Source organism: Amblyomma americanum, chromosome 4 (assembly GCF_052857255.1).
Source record: "Amblyomma americanum isolate KBUSLIRL-KWMA chromosome 4, ASM5285725v1, whole genome shotgun sequence".
Lineage (NCBI taxonomy): Eukaryota > Metazoa > Arthropoda > Arachnida > Ixodida > Ixodidae > Amblyomma > Amblyomma americanum.
In genome coordinates this window covers 198,578,949-198,599,303 of record NC_135500.1, presented here as the reverse complement: position 1 = coordinate 198,599,303, position 20,355 = coordinate 198,578,949, and the positions used below count along the sequence as shown (strand labels likewise).

Sequence of the window (20,355 nt, the reverse complement as noted above, 5' to 3'; positions counted from 1 at the left end):
GCGCCCAAACTTGTGCATGCGTGTTCATGCCACTCCCGCTTTTGCGTTACGGCAACGAGTTCTCTTCCGAGAACGCTGCTAGGCCATGAGTAGACTAAGACAACGACACGCTTGATAAGAATGTAACGGTAAAGAAGACAAGACTGCGGCGCCACAGTCGAGTGAGTGGCATCGTGAGAGGGTCAGACTCTGGGAAGTGGGGGGGCCCAGAGAAGGACACCTGAGTCGATACTTGGCAGCTCTCAGCCGCCAAAGGTGGCTCAACTGAAAGGAGGCCGAGCGTTCGATACGCACCCACGGTGGCCGTATGAGCGTGGAGCAAAATGGCCGAAAACGCTTGTGTGGTAAATTTAGGTGCATTTTGATAACTATCAGTCCTCCTCTATACCGTACCATTCGTTCATAAAATTCGACTACATACAGCCCCCCCCCCCTCCCCCTCCCCCTTTCACCAATCATACCAGTAAGTAATGTATAGTTTCGATTTCACAACCATCGTGTTTCTTAGAGCGTTAGCTCTTGTTAACGATTGCACCGGGTTTACGGCGTCGTCGGCGTCCGCGAGGTCACGCGCGGCTCCGCCCGCGATGCTGGCAACGCACCAGTAGCAACACTGCTTGTTCAGGTTTTGCTGAGCGCGCCGGCGGCGGTGGTTCGCGCCACGAATTTGGCAGCGCGCCAGGTCGCTTCGGCGCAATCACACTGCCATCACTGCTATCTTAAATAACGACAAACCGGCAAAACCAAACGTGTATCTAAAAAGAAATTCTGAGATTTCACACCAGAGCTAACACTCACACATTCGCGTCACACGTAGCCATCCTGCGCGCTTTTTTTGGTCATTATTCTTACAGTTCACATAGTATGTACGATCCTTCGAAAAATAACACGGTCGCGCTGGAGGCGAGGACAGACGACGAAAGAAACGGCTTGGAATAGGTTGTTTCACACTTAGAGCGAACACAGGAGCGCCTGGCCACTCTCTTTGGGGCGCCAGTGTGTCCAATGCGACCTTGCATCGAACCAAAGTGAAACAGGCCAAGGGGGACCTGGAAGGAGTGGTTGTCGTCTAGTACCACGTTGCTTAGACATGGAGCAGCGCGTTTCCTGTAAGCGTGAGACAATGCGGACGTCATTAAAACGAATCCGTTCAAGAATACTGGCACAGCTGACCGTGTTTATTGTCCGTGAAGTACCGAGGACATAAAATGGTTGGCAAAGATCGTTGCTACAGAAAGGTGTTCAGGTGTTCACACTTATCGGTTCTGAGTTCGAAGACTACCGCCGAATTATACCATTTTCTTCATTTGTGTCTTAAGGCCTCGCAATACATGATACGTATTAAGAATGTATGCTAATAGTAGGGCTATGCCACTAGGCAGTTGATAAAATAGAAATAAAAAACAGTTCAAGTTAACCAGGTAATTTATTTTTAGCCCCAAATTTGTTGCTGATGTCATATATATGAAGTAATGTAAAATAATGTTGTGCATACATGAACTCACTTAGGATAAATATCCTTTTGTTTCATCCATCATTAAATAGTTGAGGAAATCCCACACAAAAACGTCCTATGGGCGTCTGTGGAAAATGCTATGTCCGTCTATGGCCTTTTATGAACGTCTATAAGCACCCATAGAGGTGCTTATTGCCAGCAATTGAGAAATCTATGCCACTAAAGCTATAGCTTTGGAACCATACAACTGTCTTAAGCTCTGTATAGAAAATATATCAGCCTGTATCTACAGCTATATATAGAAATAGGAAAGGTTTATAGCAATTTGGGCCAAGCGTCTATAGCCGGCCATAGGACATTTTTGTATGGAATAAACATCGCTTTTAAAAAAGAGGGAGGGAGTGGGCGAGAGAATGTAAATGTGTTCATTTATTGCAGGAGCTCGTTAGGTGCATCGAGGATTGGTACTATCTGATCTTGCACTCGCAGACGGAGTTTTATTCGTAGAACCAGCGCATCCTCGTTTTATTTTGCACATCTCATTCTCTTTTGGTGACTTGTAAACACATACACACTCCGAGTCGGCGTTCGAGGTTTGAAGCGGCCGGATCTTTAAGGAGTCTCATGAAAGACGTACAAACGGACATTTCCCCGAAGAATCTTTGCAAGCGACAGCTGTGGGCCTGAAATTTATGCAAAGTTTCTTATTTCAACGAACTAGCAGCTGCGTGCTTCCAGTGGTTCTTTGAGTTAAGCCGTTAAATATGGGAAGCGCCCAATAAGCATTAAAAATCAGTCAATGGCTCCATAAGTAAAAACCAAAAGTAACACGTTTAAAACTGAAACCTGTGCACGCAACCGGACACGTCAAGAGGAAAAATATAATGCACTGCAGCGAATTCGTAATGAGCACGCGCTCTGTAGAAATTTGGAATCTCGAACCAAGAGAATATTCCGCGCTACATAACGTTCGCATAAACAAACGTTACGCGGTGTAACAAACAGTAAGAAATTAACACGGGCATGTAATTGCCTTATGTCCTAGGAATGCAATAGCAATAGAAGCTGTTGACACCTTTACCGGAAGTGACGTTACTTCTCTCCAGCCAATGAAAATTATCTACTCCGGTGACGTCACTTCTCTGAGGCCAATGGGAGAATTTTGTGGCCGACGACACAATTATACACGAGGAGGATTTCAGTGGTCTTTCATTAAAAAGTTAGCTGCTACGACGGGTGGCTAATATGTCTAAGACAGCAACAGCAAATTATGAGGAGTGGAAACTCTGTCGTAGTTGTGTTTATGTAAGTAGGCAACACGCCTAAGTGAAAGTTACACTATAAACACGAATACGCTTATATGAGAGTAAAAAGGCAGTAAGATGTCTTCTAGTGCACTACCTTTTAGGGAACAGCTTACTTCCTTCTTAGTCTTTTTTGTTTAGAGTGCTAGAAGTAGCCAAACGTGAGCGAGAGAGCAAACCGAAAAGTGTAATCGTCGCGCGCTCTAGAAAGTAGCCAAGTTTGGCGCACAGTAGCGACCTACGGCAAACTCGGCTAGAGATACAAAGACGCTTGATGATATTTGACTCTATCATGTAATAATCAGGGTAGTACAATACAATACTCTGTTTTGCCGCAGATATACTACAAACAAACAAAAAAAGAATGTTAGGAAGCACTACTAAGCAAACTGAAATTTCTAATTAGCTTTTCAGACATTTAAAACGATTCCAAGCTTTGAGTTGTTCAATGCTGTCTTTTTTCCAGGAGACATACCAGCCGAAACAAATGAGCCGTGACCGAGAGGCGTCGCCGAGAGCATTGTGCGAAAGTTGTCCAGGCGCAATCGGAAGTAGCAAAAAAAAAAGTGCACACCAAAAACACGCCTCCCTATCTTCGTGTTTCAGTGCTTCTCAGCGGTTTCAGGAAACGTGCTTTCCAAGTGTAGCGTGTGAAAACCACCGATAAGGCTTTACTGGGGACAGCGGCTGCTCGGGAGCCGGATTGAAACGCTGTCGACTGCGTGAAATGAATCGGCGAACGAATCGCACGAAGGCGGTGGAGACACGGCGTCTTTCTTCGCTTTTACTTTCGCATAAGGCCGACTTAGACTTCTCTCTTAAGATCGCTAAATTTTCGGAACTTTCTCAATACGTTGGCGAGAACCGCAGCCGAAGGAGAATCTTTTGTCTGTCCGCGACCACTGGGCGTCGAAATTGATAGATTTCCGGTTCATGCAAACAGTCGTGGCCGCAAGGCGAAAAAGAATGTCGGCCGCGGCCCTAAGATCGAAGGGACGAAAAAGCGACCGACTTGCAACGATTGGAATTACATTTCCCGGTAACAGATCGAAGCCAAGTGGTAGTGGCCGCCCGAGGTTTATACGCAGGTAGGATAGAGTTTTCCATCTGTCTTTCTTAAACTCTTCAGCTTTTGTTTCTGTTTTCTTTCTTTTTTGAGCTTCCAACGATAAAAGAGGGACCGTACCTCCGGTGATTCGCCTTGTGGAGTAACTTGGCGGGTTTCGATTCGGTTCGATTTCTTTTCCCGTAGACAGGCCATGTCGCCTTCTTCCATCCGCATTTTCCTGGAAATGCGCTGTCATTTCGAAGGTTGCGAAACTTAGCTTTCGGGACATGCTGTCTGGACGCGAAGCCTCGGTGTTTTCGCAGTGCTGGAACGGAAGGTCATGCTATTTTCTTTGTATTGCTCGAATTTTTGTTTTTGGTGCTGTGGTGACACACCATGAAAGCCTAGCTGCCATTCAAAAATTGGTCTGTTCATACGCGGAACTTAGGTGTACGATGCTAGGGCCTGCAACTTTTTACCGAGTTGTGGAGCTAAAAGATATTACCTGAAATGAAAGCTTTAAAAAACCTCTTAACCGAGCAGGAACTTTTGGTAAAGTACCAAAGAGTGGGGATGCTCATCTGTCACTCAATAGGCCCATGTAAAGCTGGCGTCTGTTTACGTATAGTTCGCTAAGCAGCCTTTTGCCTTTCGGCCCACTCCGGGTTCTTTGATATACTTCAGTGATTAATTGTGGGCTAACAAGTTGCTTATTATTTCCAAGCTACGCCCTGGATCAACCCTTGCCACGATGCTTCTTTTGTGTGCAGAATTGTTGATCAGATATGGCAGCAGTTCGACGTGTGTGTCCTTGAGCATATTCAGTGCACTTAATATACACTAAGAATCTCCGTTTATCGGAAAATACTCAGGAAAAATACGCTTTCTGTAAAGGCAAATATTCTGAAAGATGAAATAATGTTGCAAAATTCGTAACAGTGTAAACAAGAGATCGGGTAAGCTAGCACAGCTGCTGTACTGGTAAAATACGAATAACCGGTATCAGTCTGTGTTACTTAGACCATGAAATAACTGATATGCTATTTGGAGTAGGCTCGAACTATTCTCCTCAATTATTTTACGTTATCGCGAATTTACTTGCCTACATCTTAATCTAAGATTACTGTTCTAACTCCAATTAACGTGATTACGCAGCCAGCTAACATAACCGTGACATTACGCTGAGAAGCATGATTCAGTATAAGACAAAAGGCATGCGTCAGTTACATATCAAATATTTTTTTGTATAACATTAAAGATTTCCGCTCAGCGGCTCGTTCTCGCGGCATAACGCGTGATCCGAGTGAGGTGTACACAGCTAGACAGTATTATGAGTTGTTTGGTGGACCTAAAAGACTCGTGGTTTTTGTGATTAGCAGGCGCACGTATACTTTGTGGCCATTACAAGATGTATTAAAATTTCATGACTTGCATCATAATGCCAGTTTATGGCTGCCTGAACTAAGCTGCTTAATCAAGAAATGCAGTTTCCTCGAAAATAAACCTTGGATAAAAGGGGTGCTCCCTCCAAATTCACTGCCATCTCCCACACCTCTTCGACCCCCGCCCAGCTATCTATCCGTATATCTAAAAAAACAAACAAAAAGAAAAATAATGCGCTGTAAAGTGCATGTGGAGGTCAAAACAGTTGCAAGGTCAAAAAAGGTCGCAATAAACTAATCAAAGCTGCTTGCATGGCCACAGAAGTGTGCCCTGGAGATCTTTACAGACAACCATGACAGCCGCCGTCGGGGAATCCAGCACTTCACGAAATAAATAATGCCCTCTCTAAATCAACGTCAAAGGTTCGTGCTTGCTCAAGGAAGACGGGGACAAACTAAGTAACACATAAGACATGTGCATAGCGCTCTGTGCATGTCTTATGTGCTACATTGTTTGTCTTTCTTGCACAAGTACGCACCTTTGACAGTAATGAATCAACACGCCCGAACAAACGTACCATGAACCAACGAGCCAACGTGTCACGGCTCGCAAGGAAACGACTCAAGAAAGCATTCGTTTAAAACAATTAACTATGCGCGACCCAGACTACTAAAGGGCCGCCGCAGGAAGGTTTAACGCGTTCCTTCAATAGTCGAAACCGTCAATAACTTATTGGTCTGCTGCGCTGCCCGCTGACAGATCTCGCCCGAAGTAAACAGATGCAATTAACGTGTGTAGCCCGCAAACAAGTTAACGAGCACACTGACGTGCCTCTCCTGCTTTGCGTTCTCCCCCTTCCCCTCTTCGTGTGCTGCGCAGAGAAGGCCTGCGAGCCGGCCGAGTTCTACGCGATCTGCGGAGACGGCGTGACTTGCATACCCAAAACTTCGGTCTGCGACGGAGTGGTCGATTGTCCCGACAGGTTTGACGAGGCGAACTGCTGTAAGTACGGAATGAGTTGCCGGCCGGTGCTGCCTGCACGACGGGATCGCGTGTCTGTCATTAAATGGGAGGCTTCCGCGCCCAGGCACAAAAGACGCAAGATAAAATACATTTCAATGTAGCCGCGTAGACCAATACTGCGAGGTATCTCCTGGCCAAGCTTTTTTGAAGCTACAACTGAGTACTTTATTTGTACCCTCAATATAATAACAATAGTTGGTTTTTGGGGAAATGAAATGGCGCAGTATCTGTCTCATATATCGTTGGACACCTGAACCGCGCCGTAAGGGAAGGGATAAAGGAGGGAGTGAAAGAAGAAAGGAAGAGAGGTGCCGTAGTGGAGGGCTCCGGAATAATTTCGACCACCTGGGGATCTTTAACGTGCACTGACATCGCACAGCACACGGGCGCCTTAGCGCTTTTCCTCCATAAAAACGCAGCCGCCGCGGTCGGGTTCGAACCCGGGAACTCCGGATCAGTAGTCGAGCGCCCTTACCACTGAGCCACCGCGGCGGGGCAATGTACCCTCAATATTGAGATATAATTTCACGACATGAGCCGCGTTTACATGAATGCGACAGCAGCGCATCGCATCTATTTAGCGCATTGCATTCATGTAAACGGTGATAATGCGTTTGAAAAGCACGTCGCATCAATGCGCCAGACGGGGGTAGATCGAGAATGGGAAGCCGATTTCTGTGGTGAATGGAAACACGTTTGGAGTTGTCCTTTCCTCCTCTCTTTGTCGTGGCTGTACAATACCAGATCAGTTGTAATGTAACAACGTCCTTCTACTTTTTTGCTGTTATCGCTCTCTAGTGTATATACGTATTGTCCGGATTCGTGTATGGCCTGTATTAGGCACTACCCGCCGCGGTGGCTCAGTGGTTAGCGCGCTCGGCTACTGATCCGGAGTTCCCGGGTTGGAACCCGACCGCGGCGGCTGCGTTTTTATGGAGGACAAACGCTAAGGCGCCCGTGTGCTGTGTGATGTCAGCGCACGTTAAAGATCCCCAGGTGGTCCAAATTATTCAGGAGCCCTTCACTACGGCACCTCTTTCTTCCTTTCTTCTTTCACTCCCTCCTTTATTCCTTTCCTTACGGCGCGGTTCAGGTGTCCAACGATATATGAAACATATACTACGCCATTTCCTTTCCCCAAAAGCAATTATTAGGCACTCCACACACCATTCTTGTTGTAAAGGCGGGCCATGAATATCGTGAAATGTTACCTTCCTAAGCGCTTTTTTCTGCCGCAGTAAGTGAAATACATTTGTCACTATTAACGTCTTATTTCACATTCCATTTTTTAATTTTTTCAGCGAAAGGCAGCACTCCCAAAATGAATGCTTTGAGTAAGTACATCCAGAGGCGAGTTCTTATTCCCGTGGAAACAAAAAGCTTGAGTAAAAGCGTAGGCTTAGAAAGGCCCGAAATACATGAGAACAAAAAATGAACCAACGGAGTGCCCGTGACCACTTGAATAGCAAGTGTGCTCGCCTTGCCGGAAAGCGAGCCTCTTTCGCTAAGGACCGAGCATTGCTTTCACCCGTCTGTCCTTGCGGCACCATTCTTCTTCCCCGTTGAATCAACAAGGACATCGTGCTCACCATTTCAATACTGCGCATTTCTCTTTCAGAAATGTTGCCGTGTACTTCGCTCCTGTTTTTTTTTTCTAGTGGGAGAATTATATTCTAGTTAGAAATGTTTATCACCTAGTAAGATTTTTGGCCTTTCAGACCATGGACGCCCCGACCTAAGCCGTCCAGCATTTACGGTCGGGGAACCCACTGTGAAATGTTGCTGTTTAGGTTAAGATAAGGTATAATAGAACTGTCGCCTGAATGTATGAATGTACTTTAGAGTTACGAGAACATTCGGAGGCAAAAAAAAGAGAGGGAGGGGGCGAAAGCGATTTCTCATACAACGAAATAATCAGTAGGCAGTATCTGCAGGAAACAGCAAAGGGTTGTTTGGTTGTCGGAACAGGAAGATAGCAAATGAAAGCGAAACAATGTGCGCTCAAAAGATTAGCTTTGCGCCGCTCTGCTATCGATGCTAAAAGCTTTCCGCGCTTTCATTCTGCAGCGCTGCATTGCGAGCGTAGCTTTCTGCGGGCTAAAAGCATGCGGAAGCACGTCTTTTCAACAAATGCAGCGCGGCTGTCGGCACAAACTAATGGGCCGTTGCAGGAACTACGAAGAAAAAAAGTTTCAACGCGCCGAACCATATTGCGTTGGCCCCGTCCCAATCTTAATGCTTGCGCGTTCGCACAATAATGGCCCGGATTAAGTATGGATAATCTGGTCCCGTCGCTGGCGCCCCATTTGTTTGTCGCGATGTACTTAGGTTCTTACCTTTTCTCTCGTAGACGGAACAAACTGCTAATCACGAAAGAACTGTTTGGGAAGTTCTGCTTAGCAACTATTGTTAAAAAGATTCGTGAGCCGCCATTACGTCGAAGTTGCTTTATTTTTTTTTTCTGCTGAAGCTCTCCCTCCCCTCACAACTCTGCTGGCTTTTCAAAAGATGCAGAGAAAAACCCATTGCGGCACATTCTATGCTTCTTATGATGCGTGATGCTGCAAAATCATGCAGCACTATGACCCGCCTTTTTTACCTGTTTGTTTATTTTTTGCCAATACGCTGACGATCGCTCTTAATCCTCCAATCCTACAAGGAAGCCTGTCAGTTGAGGTTTTCTTTATTTGCTTTTGAAAGGCAGGTTATTGCGACCAATGCCGCAAGAAGGGGGAAAAACATACATGGTCCACGGTTGACAACGGTTTGAAATGGCACATCTAAGTAATGCGCATTAAAGACCACGGGAGGCTATATGTGTACTCAAGGACAATTAGAAGATTGGCTCTGTTTGCTTGAATGCTACCTTGCTTCCTGAAAGTAATTTGGAATTGAACGGGATACCTGTTTTGCTCAGTGCTGCAAAATTTTCAAGTCCATTTTCTGCAAAGCGGTAGCTGTCCAAGGAGTAAAGAGGACGCTGAGATGAACTAGCTTGAGGCAGACCTGTTTGACGTTGAGCTTATGTATTGATTGAAATCTGTTTTGCTCTGCTTGGCACGTATCATTATAATAGACTGTGAGAGAGCTTCACAGACAACAGGATGCATGTATAATTAAAAAAAAACATTTCGTCATTCAATAGGGTTCATGTAATATCACCCGATGCTTCGTTACGTTGGCACGAGGTAACTTGTTAGTGAAATGCTTTTTCTTCATTTAAGCGGGAACTAAGCCGGTTGCTGACACCGAAGTAACGAAGAAGGAACAAAGAAAGCGCGAGAAAGAAAGGGTTAGAAAACACTCCGTGTCGTCTCCAGGCAACGCCTTAATGGCGTTGGCTTTACGATCGTTGGCTTTCATGTAGAACAAAAGAGAGACGCAATGCGGAAACACTGTTCTGACAGGAAATGCGCGAAAAGAAACTACTCAGCTACGATGCACATCTAGAAAATGAACATGGCTAGGGGTAAAAGGGTTGGAGGGAACTTAATGCGTAAACTTTATCTTGCTCTCGAGGACAAATGAAATGCGAAAGCGACAATTCAGACTGAAACAAAAAGAAAATAAAAAATTTGAAGAGAAGGAGATAAAAAATGCAAGCGAGGTTTGCTATCGATTCCGAAGAGCTGTCACCGCATTTTCGAAGCGGTAATTACCCGCGCAAACATTTAATCTTCCGGACTTAAAATCTCATTCTGCTACTCGCGCTTGAATTGCCTCGTTCGCGTTTCGTTTGGCCCCAGTCGTTACCCTGCAAACTATATTTGGCAGAATTTCTGTACTTATGTTCTCAGAAGTTTTCTTATAAAACAGTAATTTAAAAACCAAATGCGGGACGCCTATGCAAAAATTGTATATATTTTGCCAAAGGAAAACACGATTTGCTTTCTATTCCAAATCGTGTTTTTCTTTGGCGATGCTTTCTATTCCAACCCGCCGCGGTGGCTCAGTGGTTAGGGCGCTCGACTACTGATCCGGAGCTCCCGGGTTCGAACCCGACCGCGGCGGCTGCGTTTTTATGGAAGAAAAACGCTAAGGCGCCCGTGTGCTGTGCGATGTCAGTGCACGTTAAAGATCCCCAGGTGGTCGAAATTATTCCGGAGCCCTCCACTACGGGACCTCATTCTTCCTCTCTTCTTTCACTCCCTCCTTTATCCTTCCCTTACGGCGCGGTTCAGGTGTCCAACGATATATGAGACAGATACTGCGCCATTTCCTTTTCCCAAAAACCAATTAAAAAAAATTTCTATTCCAGAGGGCCTTTCAGTTCCTGAAGAGGACCGCCTTAGTAAGACACCACCTCTCGCAGTGTGCAGCAACTAAATTTGTATTTACTCTATCCTGCCAATGTTTCCTTTGTACTCCCGCAGAATTTCCTGACTGCCCCGTGGACTACTTCAAGTGCAAGACGGACGGCAACTGCATCATGAACATCCTGGTGTGTGACGACGAGGATGACTGCAAGGACGCCTCGGACGAGCAAAATTGCGGTGAGCACTCCTGTAGGTTTCACGCTGTGGTCGCTAAGAAGTTCGCGTAGTGTAGAGAGTTGAGACCACGCTTCCTCGAAGGGTTTTCCTGGTCGACTCTTCGTCGAGGGTGCATTCTCATCCTCGTTTGAAAAAGACATAGCGCATGAAGACAGGACAGTGCAGAGACAACACAGGACGAGCGCCAACTGACAACTGCAGGTTTATTTGAAATCCACACTCGAGGAAACCAGTGCGCATGTCCAGCCACGCAGCAACAAACGGAAAGATTAGCACGCCAATACAGTTATCATAAAAACATCACATGTACAAAAATTCAGAGCCCCAGACAAAAGGTAACAGCAAACACCCCCTTTGATATTTAACTTTCAGCACGAAGAAAAATTTTACTTTGGGGCTCTGAATTCTTGTACATGCGATGATTTTATGATAACTGTATCGGCGTCATAATCTTTCCGTTTGTTGCTGCGTGGCTGGACATGCGCACTGGTTTCCTCGAGTGTGGATTTCAAATAAACCTGCAGTTGTCAGTTAGCGCTCGTCTTGTGTTGTCTCTGCACTGTCCTGTCTTCATGCGCTGTCTTTTTCGAAAGTGATGCACCAACAAGCCCAAAGTTCTACCCTATTATAATTCTCATTCTCGTTTGGGCTTCCGTGGGATACGAGAGGTGGTATAGGAAGGATCTTTCTTCTATCACGCTTGCCTAAATGCTATCCTCTCTGGACTGCTGCTACATTTTTTTAATGGCAACTTTATTTCGATAACAATCAATGTGCACAAAACACTGTTTGGAGCGATAGCTACAAAGGCTAGTGGCCGATCCGATACAAAATTTAGCCTTCCGCAGAGCACGGAAGGCTGGAGGGTTAATCATGATGTACACAATAGTGCACGTTTACAAGATGCACACAACAGGGTAATGTGGTAAGCTAGGCAGGGCGTCGCATAGACAACGCGTGCCATGACTCTCGTCTAGTCTACCGTCAAACTGCGCATGTTTAATTTATTGAGCAGCACTGCTGGGCAAGCCTTACCACTTTCCTGATGCTCAGTACAGACTCGGCAGAATGCAATACTATTCAGGTGGGTATGAAAGAAAGAAAGCAAGGCAGAAGTCACAAATTATGGCGAACTTTCGAAGCATCTCAGGAACGCATGATTGACAGCGTTTCGTGGGATATTGTTGGTTGCACACTTTTACGACAAGGCTGGTAACAGTAGACATTTAAGTTAGAACCATAGCGAAGGAAAGCGAAATTCATGTAATTGCGCATGGCACTTGAATTCACATACGGGCGTGCACCTACACGCAGAAAAGGCAAGGTTGGTGCTTAACTTGAGACCTTGTAAAAAGCCTTAGCGCAAACAGCGGAGACCACGTGAAAGACGACAAACACGCAATAGCGCTTGTTTTTGTTTGTGTGTGTCGTCTTTCTCGAGGTCTGTGTCCGCGGTCACAAAATTTTACAAGATATATATGCACCAACTCGCCCAAACATACAGAAGGGCGAGTACCAAACGATTCGGTATTGAGCTGACAAGTAAAGGTAAAGCAAATTGAGTAAGAAAAGTTCACTTAGAAGGAGTAGATAGGTGATGAATGAAGTGAAGATTGGTACCAGATTCAGTCCTTCCTGAACACAGTTGGCTCCACGGGCTGTGTACCATTGTGCACATGAATAAAAGGGCTTACGGCGCCTCTAAAAATAGCGGAGCACTTAGACGTGCCTTGCAATAGAAGAAGCAACAATGATCCATCGAAGTGCTTAGAGCCGAGTGTATTTATTGCATAAACGGGCTGGAGCTTTAGGAGGAAACATTTCGCTGCGGCAATTTAAGCTCCTGCGTGTTGAAAGTGCGCTGACAGCCCGTGCGCGCGAGAATTCACGCGGTGAGGAATCTGCCTTCCTGGGTAAGAAACACCAAGGGCGAATCAAAGTGTATACCAAAGGCATGAACGACACAGCATTTTTAGAGGGAGAGACGTCGCCACTACGCAGCAGACCGTGCGTGGTCAGTCTGCACCACCCTGTGCAGACTTCTAGCGTTGCCGTGCCTAGAGCTGGCGTCAGATAATGGGTACCGCATTCGGAGTGCGCGCTAGGATGTAATAACTGTTGCGAATATTTCGGCTGCTTCCTGTAACGCCAAAGTCCATTTGATTTGCGAATGCACTCGAACGATGCGGCAATGTGCGCCTCCGATCTGTTCTGGAATTGGGCTTCCGAATTGCTGACTGGTGCTTTGCACCCATAAGGGACTGCACATTAGTAGTTTGTTTACGGCGCGGCATCTGAAATGACAGGAAGTGTTCTGGTTTCACTTTCGTGTCGTTTGTGTTAAACAAAGGCCAGGACCGGAGTGACACTAGAACAATCACAAGGACGAGGCTAAGAAAAGTGTGTTGTGGCCGTTGATGTCTATACTCGGAAAAAGGAGAGATGTGCAGAGAGAGCCAAGTTATTCTCAAAAGGCTTTATTCAAATTGAAACAATAGGAGCCGTCAGCACTGCCCATGTGCTCGCCGCGCATTAATGGGTCGCCATACTGGTATTTGTTAGCACAGAGATTGATTTTGTCGCATGGGCGTGTGAGATAAACTTACGTAAATATACCTCGCTAGCATTGTTCACAAAGCGCTTCGACTAGGCGCACAGTAACAAGCCGAGTCAGCGTGCGGGTCGTGTTGTTACTTATTTGTGTTTCGCATGGGAAGGCGGATCGACTTTGAACACACTGTTAGGAATTACATGCGTGTTCTAAAAATGTAGGAGACTTAAACAAGTGTCAGGTATTTTTTTTTCCTTCTCTCGCGCAGCTTTCAATGCCTGACGACGTGAGTTGAATCGAGCAGGAGGGCAATGTAGACTTTAGTTGTATTGTGTTTGCTCCAGAAAGGTGCAGCCAGCAGCTTGACAAACTAGTCTCAGAAGCAGAGAGAGAGAGATGCGAAGAAGGCGCATTGCCGACTGAAATTGCCGCCTACTCTGGAAGCGAGCAGTTGTAAGTTGTCAGCATTCGTTTGTGCGCCAGGTCGATAGTTGAAAAAAAAAAAGAATAAAACAGCTGCGGTGGGGCTTCTTACACGTTCCTTACAGTTCACACTATTTAAGTGTGTTTTAGTGGCAATGGAGTGTAAACTTGGCTTTCGATAATGGGAATAGTGTGCGATTACATATGACCTGATGTGCATCATGCACAGCAGTCGCATAAAAGATAAAAGAGGTGCCATTAAAGACGCGGTTCTATGCGAACGACTGGAAGTGGCTGTGATCGTGGCGCAATCGTGCTAATGACAACATAGAAAGTTCCACGAAGAAGTAAGCAGGAAACATGGGGATATTTTTGCCAATATGGGTACGGAATAACCCTTGTACTCATGACAGAACTGAGTCTTGTAAATGCACTGTGTGCCAGAAATTACAATAATGGCAACAGGGGAAAGCCCATTGGGAACTAGCTGCTCTGCCCCAACTGCTAGTTCTTCAGAAAGCAACAATAATTTTGTCGTGTCTTACTGCAGAGGGATATCAGCTGCTATTAGTCTCCGCACAGATTAAGCATTATGCGCGACGACACAGAGGTGCGATTAGTCGCGCTTCACAAACTTAACTTTTGCTTCAGAGTGCACGCCACACACTTTATCCTCTGCACACCTCTCAGCTTATGACGCACACCGACATTAGTTTTCGGGGTTGTTACCATAAACAAGGTTCCAGAAAACTTTTTATTCGTTTTTAAAACGCTATTTGTTTTGGCGGTATATGCCACAAGCGATACCGAACTCAGTCGTGGGGCAAAAATGTAGTTCAAATAGCCATTACGGTCGTTTCAGTAGGAAACGTCGGGAACGAGAAATTCAATGCGGGACATTGAACTGGCATTCGGAACAGCGGAGTCAGTAACACCTGCGAGGACGTTAAAGTGGAGTTTTGCAGGGAGTGTTGGACATTTGTTGTATGGATGCAACGCTTGCTACCTGAGAAAATGTATAAATCTCAGAAGCGTAGCGCTGGTATCTGAACGCATTCCGTGATGTTCCCTGATGTTATTACTTATCTGCATCCGTGCGTGGCTATTGGCGACGCTACTACAAGATAAGCCAGTATACAGTCACCTGGCTCAGATCAGGGCCAAACCTATTCATACGCATTGGAGTTTAGTTGCCTAACTGCTGGTATACCGATGTCGTGTAAGCGGAGTTTTGAAAGCTTCCATAGGTCGCGCTTTTTATTCGAACAAACAAGTGAAGCAATTGTGCACGTAGGCGCTGCAGATAAGCTCTGCGTTATCAGAGGAAGACGAAACCATAGGTCTTCTTTGGCGGCGGTTTATTTCCCCGATTCATTTCTTTGAAACTTTATCATTGACGTCTGCCACGAAGTGAAGGCTGATAGACTGCAAGCAATGTCGTTAGAGGTCTCTGTCCTCAAAGATAGTACTGACCAACTGCAAAGAGACAAGAGGATGATATGAAAAAAAAACCGTACAAAGTATGGCTACAGGAAGGAGCGCCATAAAATATAACTGAGGAAGTCGGTCCCACACATGACCACGTCATGTGACTGCACGTCATTCGTGGCACTGTGCTGATCAGTGGGTGGCGGGACGAACGACGTAGTCACCTCTAGCTTTTTTTACTCATTTCATGTCCAGATATGCATAATGACTGCAGGGCCAAAGAGATCAGGATCACGCTCTCCTATAGGAGGTGAGGTCTGGACCAGTGACTTAGGATCAGACGCATCTTCCTAAGAGGAGTGATCAGTATCGAGGAGACATCAGTATCAAGGACTGAGGCTCTCAAGTACCTACGAATCAGGCTATCGAACCACACGTCCTCAAAACTTGGGCTATCACAGCCCTCAAGTTCCTCGGAGGTATTATTGGAACTATGGGCCAATGACTTCAGCCTTGCACTTATATCGGAGATAGGAGGCGCGGTCAACAGCTGGAGCCCAGGATGTAAGAAAATACACTTTTCTTGAGGGTGTGGTGGGCATCTGAGAACTAAGATATCAGGACTGCACATGAGGTGCAGTCAGGATGTAAGAATATACACTTTTCTAGAGGGTGTGGTGGGCATCTGGGAACTAAGATATCAGGACTGCACATGAGGTGCAGTCCTGAGGTGGCTTCCCGCGAGTCGTGTTCTTTTCTGAATCTCGCTTGTCTCGTCCTGTCGCAGCGAAGCAGTGCCCACCGACTCACTTCCAGTGTGAGTCAGACAAGAGCTGCATCAAGCGACTGTTCCGCTGCGACGGTGACGTCGACTGTGAGGATGCCTCGGACGAAAAGAACTGCACCGGAGGCAACGCCAGGGGTGCAGGCGGTGCAGGCGGTACAGGCCAGTAGCGATGGTGCGCACCCCTCTTGGCCCTGCCACTCCCCAATCGAACACGGCGCGCGTAAGTGGCCGAGTCCAGCAAGGAACGAGCCGAGGCCCGAAGCCGTACTTTGCCGCAGTTTTTTTGCCGGTTCATTTTATCCCCTCCTTGACAGTTGGTCAGCTACATATTTGATATTAGAGCCGACGAATAACATTGCTTGCTGGCTATCAGCTTTGACGTCAAATGAGTTAAATGCCAACTGTGAAAGGACAAGATAAGGGATTGACGAAACACTGTTTGCAGAAAGCGGCCCAGTCTTGCATGCGTATTGTTTTCAAAGGGGCCTCTGACCAAAGAAGTGCTATTGAGCGAATCAGTTACGTCCGGAAAACTATCAACTTTTAGCCCCTTAAAAGCACGGCTAACTAAATGACCAGACGACAGAGCAGACGGAACACTTCAGTAGTCATTGGAAAACAGGGTCAGAAGGTACGAAACATGGACTTAAGCTTAGGGCAGTCTTCTGAATAGCAGCAAGTGAATAGTTAGTTATTTATGTAATTACGCCAGACATCTGTAAAACTTTCTGTTGGTCTCAAATTCGAAAGATTTATAGGTCGGGAATGCTTCTCACACTGCAGACTGTTACAGCACTCGTGGTAGTTACACGAGTGGTTGCGGGGTTCGAATCCGGGACCCCTGCCTCACCAGAGTATTCGCTCTACCAACTGAGCTAACCGGGACGGCTAGCATAGGATAGGGCGAGAGTGAAGTGATCAACTCGAAGCGTGAACAGTGTTGATCAAATGTTAAGGGGAACACTCCAAGGTGCAGTAGATTTGTAACTAGGGAGTAGTTACTCCTTAGCATCCGCCTAAGCGCCGCTTTACGATTACATAGGAAAGCTGTACAGCCTTCTCAGAAACTTATTGCTTATTACTAGAAATTACTTCCTTATAAAAAAAAAACTATTCCACCTTGGGGTATTCCCCTAAACACTTGACTCGTAACAGCAATTGTTCGTTATCGCTGCACACGCTTTTTTTTCCTAACAGGATTGACGAATACGTCAGTTTCTATAAATTGGTCGATTATAAGACGGGTTTTGTGCTGGGATTCTTGTTTCAATTGCTTTATGGTTTATGGGGGTTTAACGTCCCAAAGCGACTCAGGCTATGAGGGCGCCGTAGTGAAGGGCTTCAGAAATTTCAACCACCTGGGGTTCTTGAACATGTACTGACATGACAAAGTACACGGGCCTCCAGAATTTCGCCTCCATCGAAATTCGGCCGCCGCGGTTGGGTTGTCGTACTTGCTGCCAACGAGGGCCTGTTTTCTAAATGCATTCGAATGTTTTCCCTTAATTATTTCAGATGGCTGGCCTGGGACTACCACCATCACTTAATGTCCTGTCTGCCAAGAGCTTCCTGTATTTGACCATCCCAGCGGCCACTACTGAAATGAACAGAAAGATGGGGCTTAGGGCGTTCTCGTCACTCGATTTGTTATGCATTCTCTCCAATAAAATGTTCTGTTAGATTGCTGGTCTCCCGACTGCCACTGTGGGCTTCTTGTATATATATTTTCATATCAACGTGGTGAGCGGATAAAGGCGCGTATTGCAATGCTAGAATATTTATACATTGCAAAATTTGCAATGCGTTAACCTCTAACATCTTATCGCATTTTAGTGCCTTCTTTCACCTATGTGCCCTGTGAGCGCTACTTGGCACCGTAAATAATCCACAAATCTGCTGAAGAAACCGTTCTACATGAGCCTAATTTTCTTTATTGCTTTTTGAAACTGTTCGAGCTTCTTGGAACTGGAAAACTGGTATGTTGGCGCTATAAGTGTAAATTTCTTATGCTTCGTATCCGCGACAAGTCATTCAACACATGCACGTATGTTGCCTCTTTTTAGTGCGGTAGCGCTACTGGGTGCATTTTCCGACGTCGGGCATACGTCTGCCCTTGAAGCCTGCCTTGTGGCAGGCTTTTGGCCTGCTTTGTGGCAGCGTTGCAAAATGTGGGATAGATAGATAGATAGATAGATAGATAGATAGATAGATAGATAGATAGATAGATAGATAGATAGATAGATAGATAGATAGATAGATAGATAGATAGATAGATAGATAGATAGATAGATAGATAGATAGATAGATAGATAGATAGATAGATAGATAGATAGATAGATAGATAGATAGATAGATAGATAGATAGATAGATAGATAGATAGATAGATAGATAGATAGATAGATAGATAGATAGATAGATAGATAGATAGATAGATAGATAGATAGATAGATAGATAGATAGATAGATAGATAGATAGATAGATAGATAGATAGATAGATAGATAGATAGATAGATAGATAGATAGATAGATAGATAGATAGATAGATAGATAGATAGATAGATAGATAGATAGATAGATAGATAGATAGATAGATAGATAGATAGATAGATAGATAGATAGATAGATAGATAGATAGATAGATAGATAGATAGATAGATAGATAGATAGATAGATAGATAGATAGATAGATAGATAGATAGATAGATAGATAGATAGATAGATAGATAGATAGATAGATAGATAGATAGATAGATAGATAGACAGATATATAGATAGGCAGACATATATATATATATATATATATATATATATATATATATATATATATATATATATATATATATATATATATATATATATATATATATATATATATATATATATATATATATACATATGGTGGCTGTAGCGCATGTGGGTTGCCCCCCAGTCCAGAACCCCAGGGGCTTCTACCGACCTTCTGGCGATGAGGAGGAGCGCTGCCTGGCGGTCGAGGCGTGCGCTGGTCAGCTTAACCCCCCACAGCTCCAGGGCCGTATTACGCGGCTTTAGATGGTCGTGTTTCTGGGGACATGTCCATGTGACATGTGTGAGGGATGGGGTGTCGCCGCATTATGGACATTTTTCTTCGTAAAGTGTTGGGTGTAGGAGATGAATATAGTGTAGGTACCTATGTACTGGAAAAAAAATGGTGGGGGGGAGGGGGCGCCGGACAACTAGCAGCTTGATCTACAAACATCGCATGCAACAGATGGAGAGTCATGGGCTCAGTCAAAGAATTTTGTTCTTTTCTCATTTCTACAAAATAATTTTAAGCTTAAATCCTAGTCTGGTCATTGTTATTTATTTGTCGGTAGGTGACAGTGTTTCTTTTTTAATGGCCACAGACTAATGCGACCTTTCTGGCGCCAGTGTTTTGTACTATTAGCTGATTGTTTTTCATCAAAAGTCATTGTTTTTGTAGGTTTTCATCAAAAAGTCAAGCTGATTGTTTTTCATCAAAAGAAAAACTATCTCGATTAAGTTCTTCAGTATACATTACGAACTTTGCTTAAGTAGACGCAAGAGACAAACGATACGTTTATAGCGCTCCCCCTGAACATTCAGGACTTAGTGAAGTACGAACATGAAAGGCGTGATACTTCCCTGAACGGCCTCCCGTTATTTTTTATTTGCCATATATTTAGTGAAACGTGCTGTGAGTAAGAATAAGATTTTATTCATTTCGGTTTATCCCTCTAAATCTTGTGTAGTAACTAACGAGGTAAGCGAGCCGTCATATATCTAAAATTGCTATAAATGTGAACTGGTAGACTAAATATTAAATTAAGCAAATCGCTACAAAATCATAACATGACGTCATCATATACACAATGTTATCTGTTGCAATCTTTTCAACTGACTTCTAGAATTGGTTTCTTTAAAGCAGTAAAGCGTAGTTCTCTGCGGATATTTCAGTGTTTCATTTCATTTCATTTATTTTACCCTCAGGGCTTTCGCATTACAGAGGGGGAACATGAGTGAGAACTGCACGTAATTTACGTGCAAAAACTATGCGCATGCTTAAGACACCCGAAGAGTAGATAATGATATTATTAGATTTCAGATTTGTCACAGCTTCTGCTGAAACTTCTCTGTGTGTTTTAGTCAGTTTCTTTGCAATTGTCGGTCTACCAATCGCCATATTCGGACCGCTAGCTACAGCAGCAGGTATTCGCTATGCTGTAGCGGTGCCGACACTTGCATCCTAGTATAAAAGGAGGTTACTCCCAACACGGCTGGCAGGTTGTGACGGCATCTCAAGGTCACCTGACCTTTCTCGACCAATCAGGTGGCCCATCAGGGAAAGTTTTGATGACGTCGCAATGTGACGTGGCCTCTCCCGTCCAATCAGTGAATTTATTGACATCAGATGGCGGATTTTGCTTCTGACGTGAGCTGTAAGCTATCGGAATAAT

At 44.9% G+C, this 20,355-nt stretch overlaps 1 protein-coding gene across 9 annotated transcripts in view; it reads left to right on the top strand.

Annotated features, from left to right (window-relative positions):
* The window catches only part of LOC144129009 (uncharacterized), a 54,995-nt gene extending 37,418 nt beyond the window's left edge, over window positions 1-17,577 (top strand). For 4 of the 9 annotated variants that reach the window (XR_013313849.1, XR_013313851.1, XR_013313852.1 and 1 more), the window contains 6 exons: window positions 6,071-6,193; window positions 7,516-7,548; window positions 10,473-10,505; window positions 10,588-10,707; window positions 15,897-16,116; window positions 17,412-17,577. Coding sequence is in view for 4 of the 9 variants with exons in the window: in XM_077662872.1 (XP_077518998.1) it covers window positions 6,071-6,193; window positions 7,516-7,548; window positions 10,473-10,505; window positions 10,588-10,707; window positions 15,897-16,063 (476 nt within the window). In the remaining 5 variants the exon portion in view is untranslated. Of the gene's footprint in view, window positions 1-6,070; window positions 6,194-7,515; window positions 7,549-10,472; window positions 10,506-10,587; window positions 10,711-15,896; window positions 16,117-17,411 lie in introns of those variants that run through there. The other 5 variants (XM_077662872.1, XR_013313850.1, XM_077662873.1 and 2 more) reach the window with 5 other exon arrangements.
* The last annotated feature ends 2,778 nt before the right edge of the window (window positions 17,578-20,355 follow it).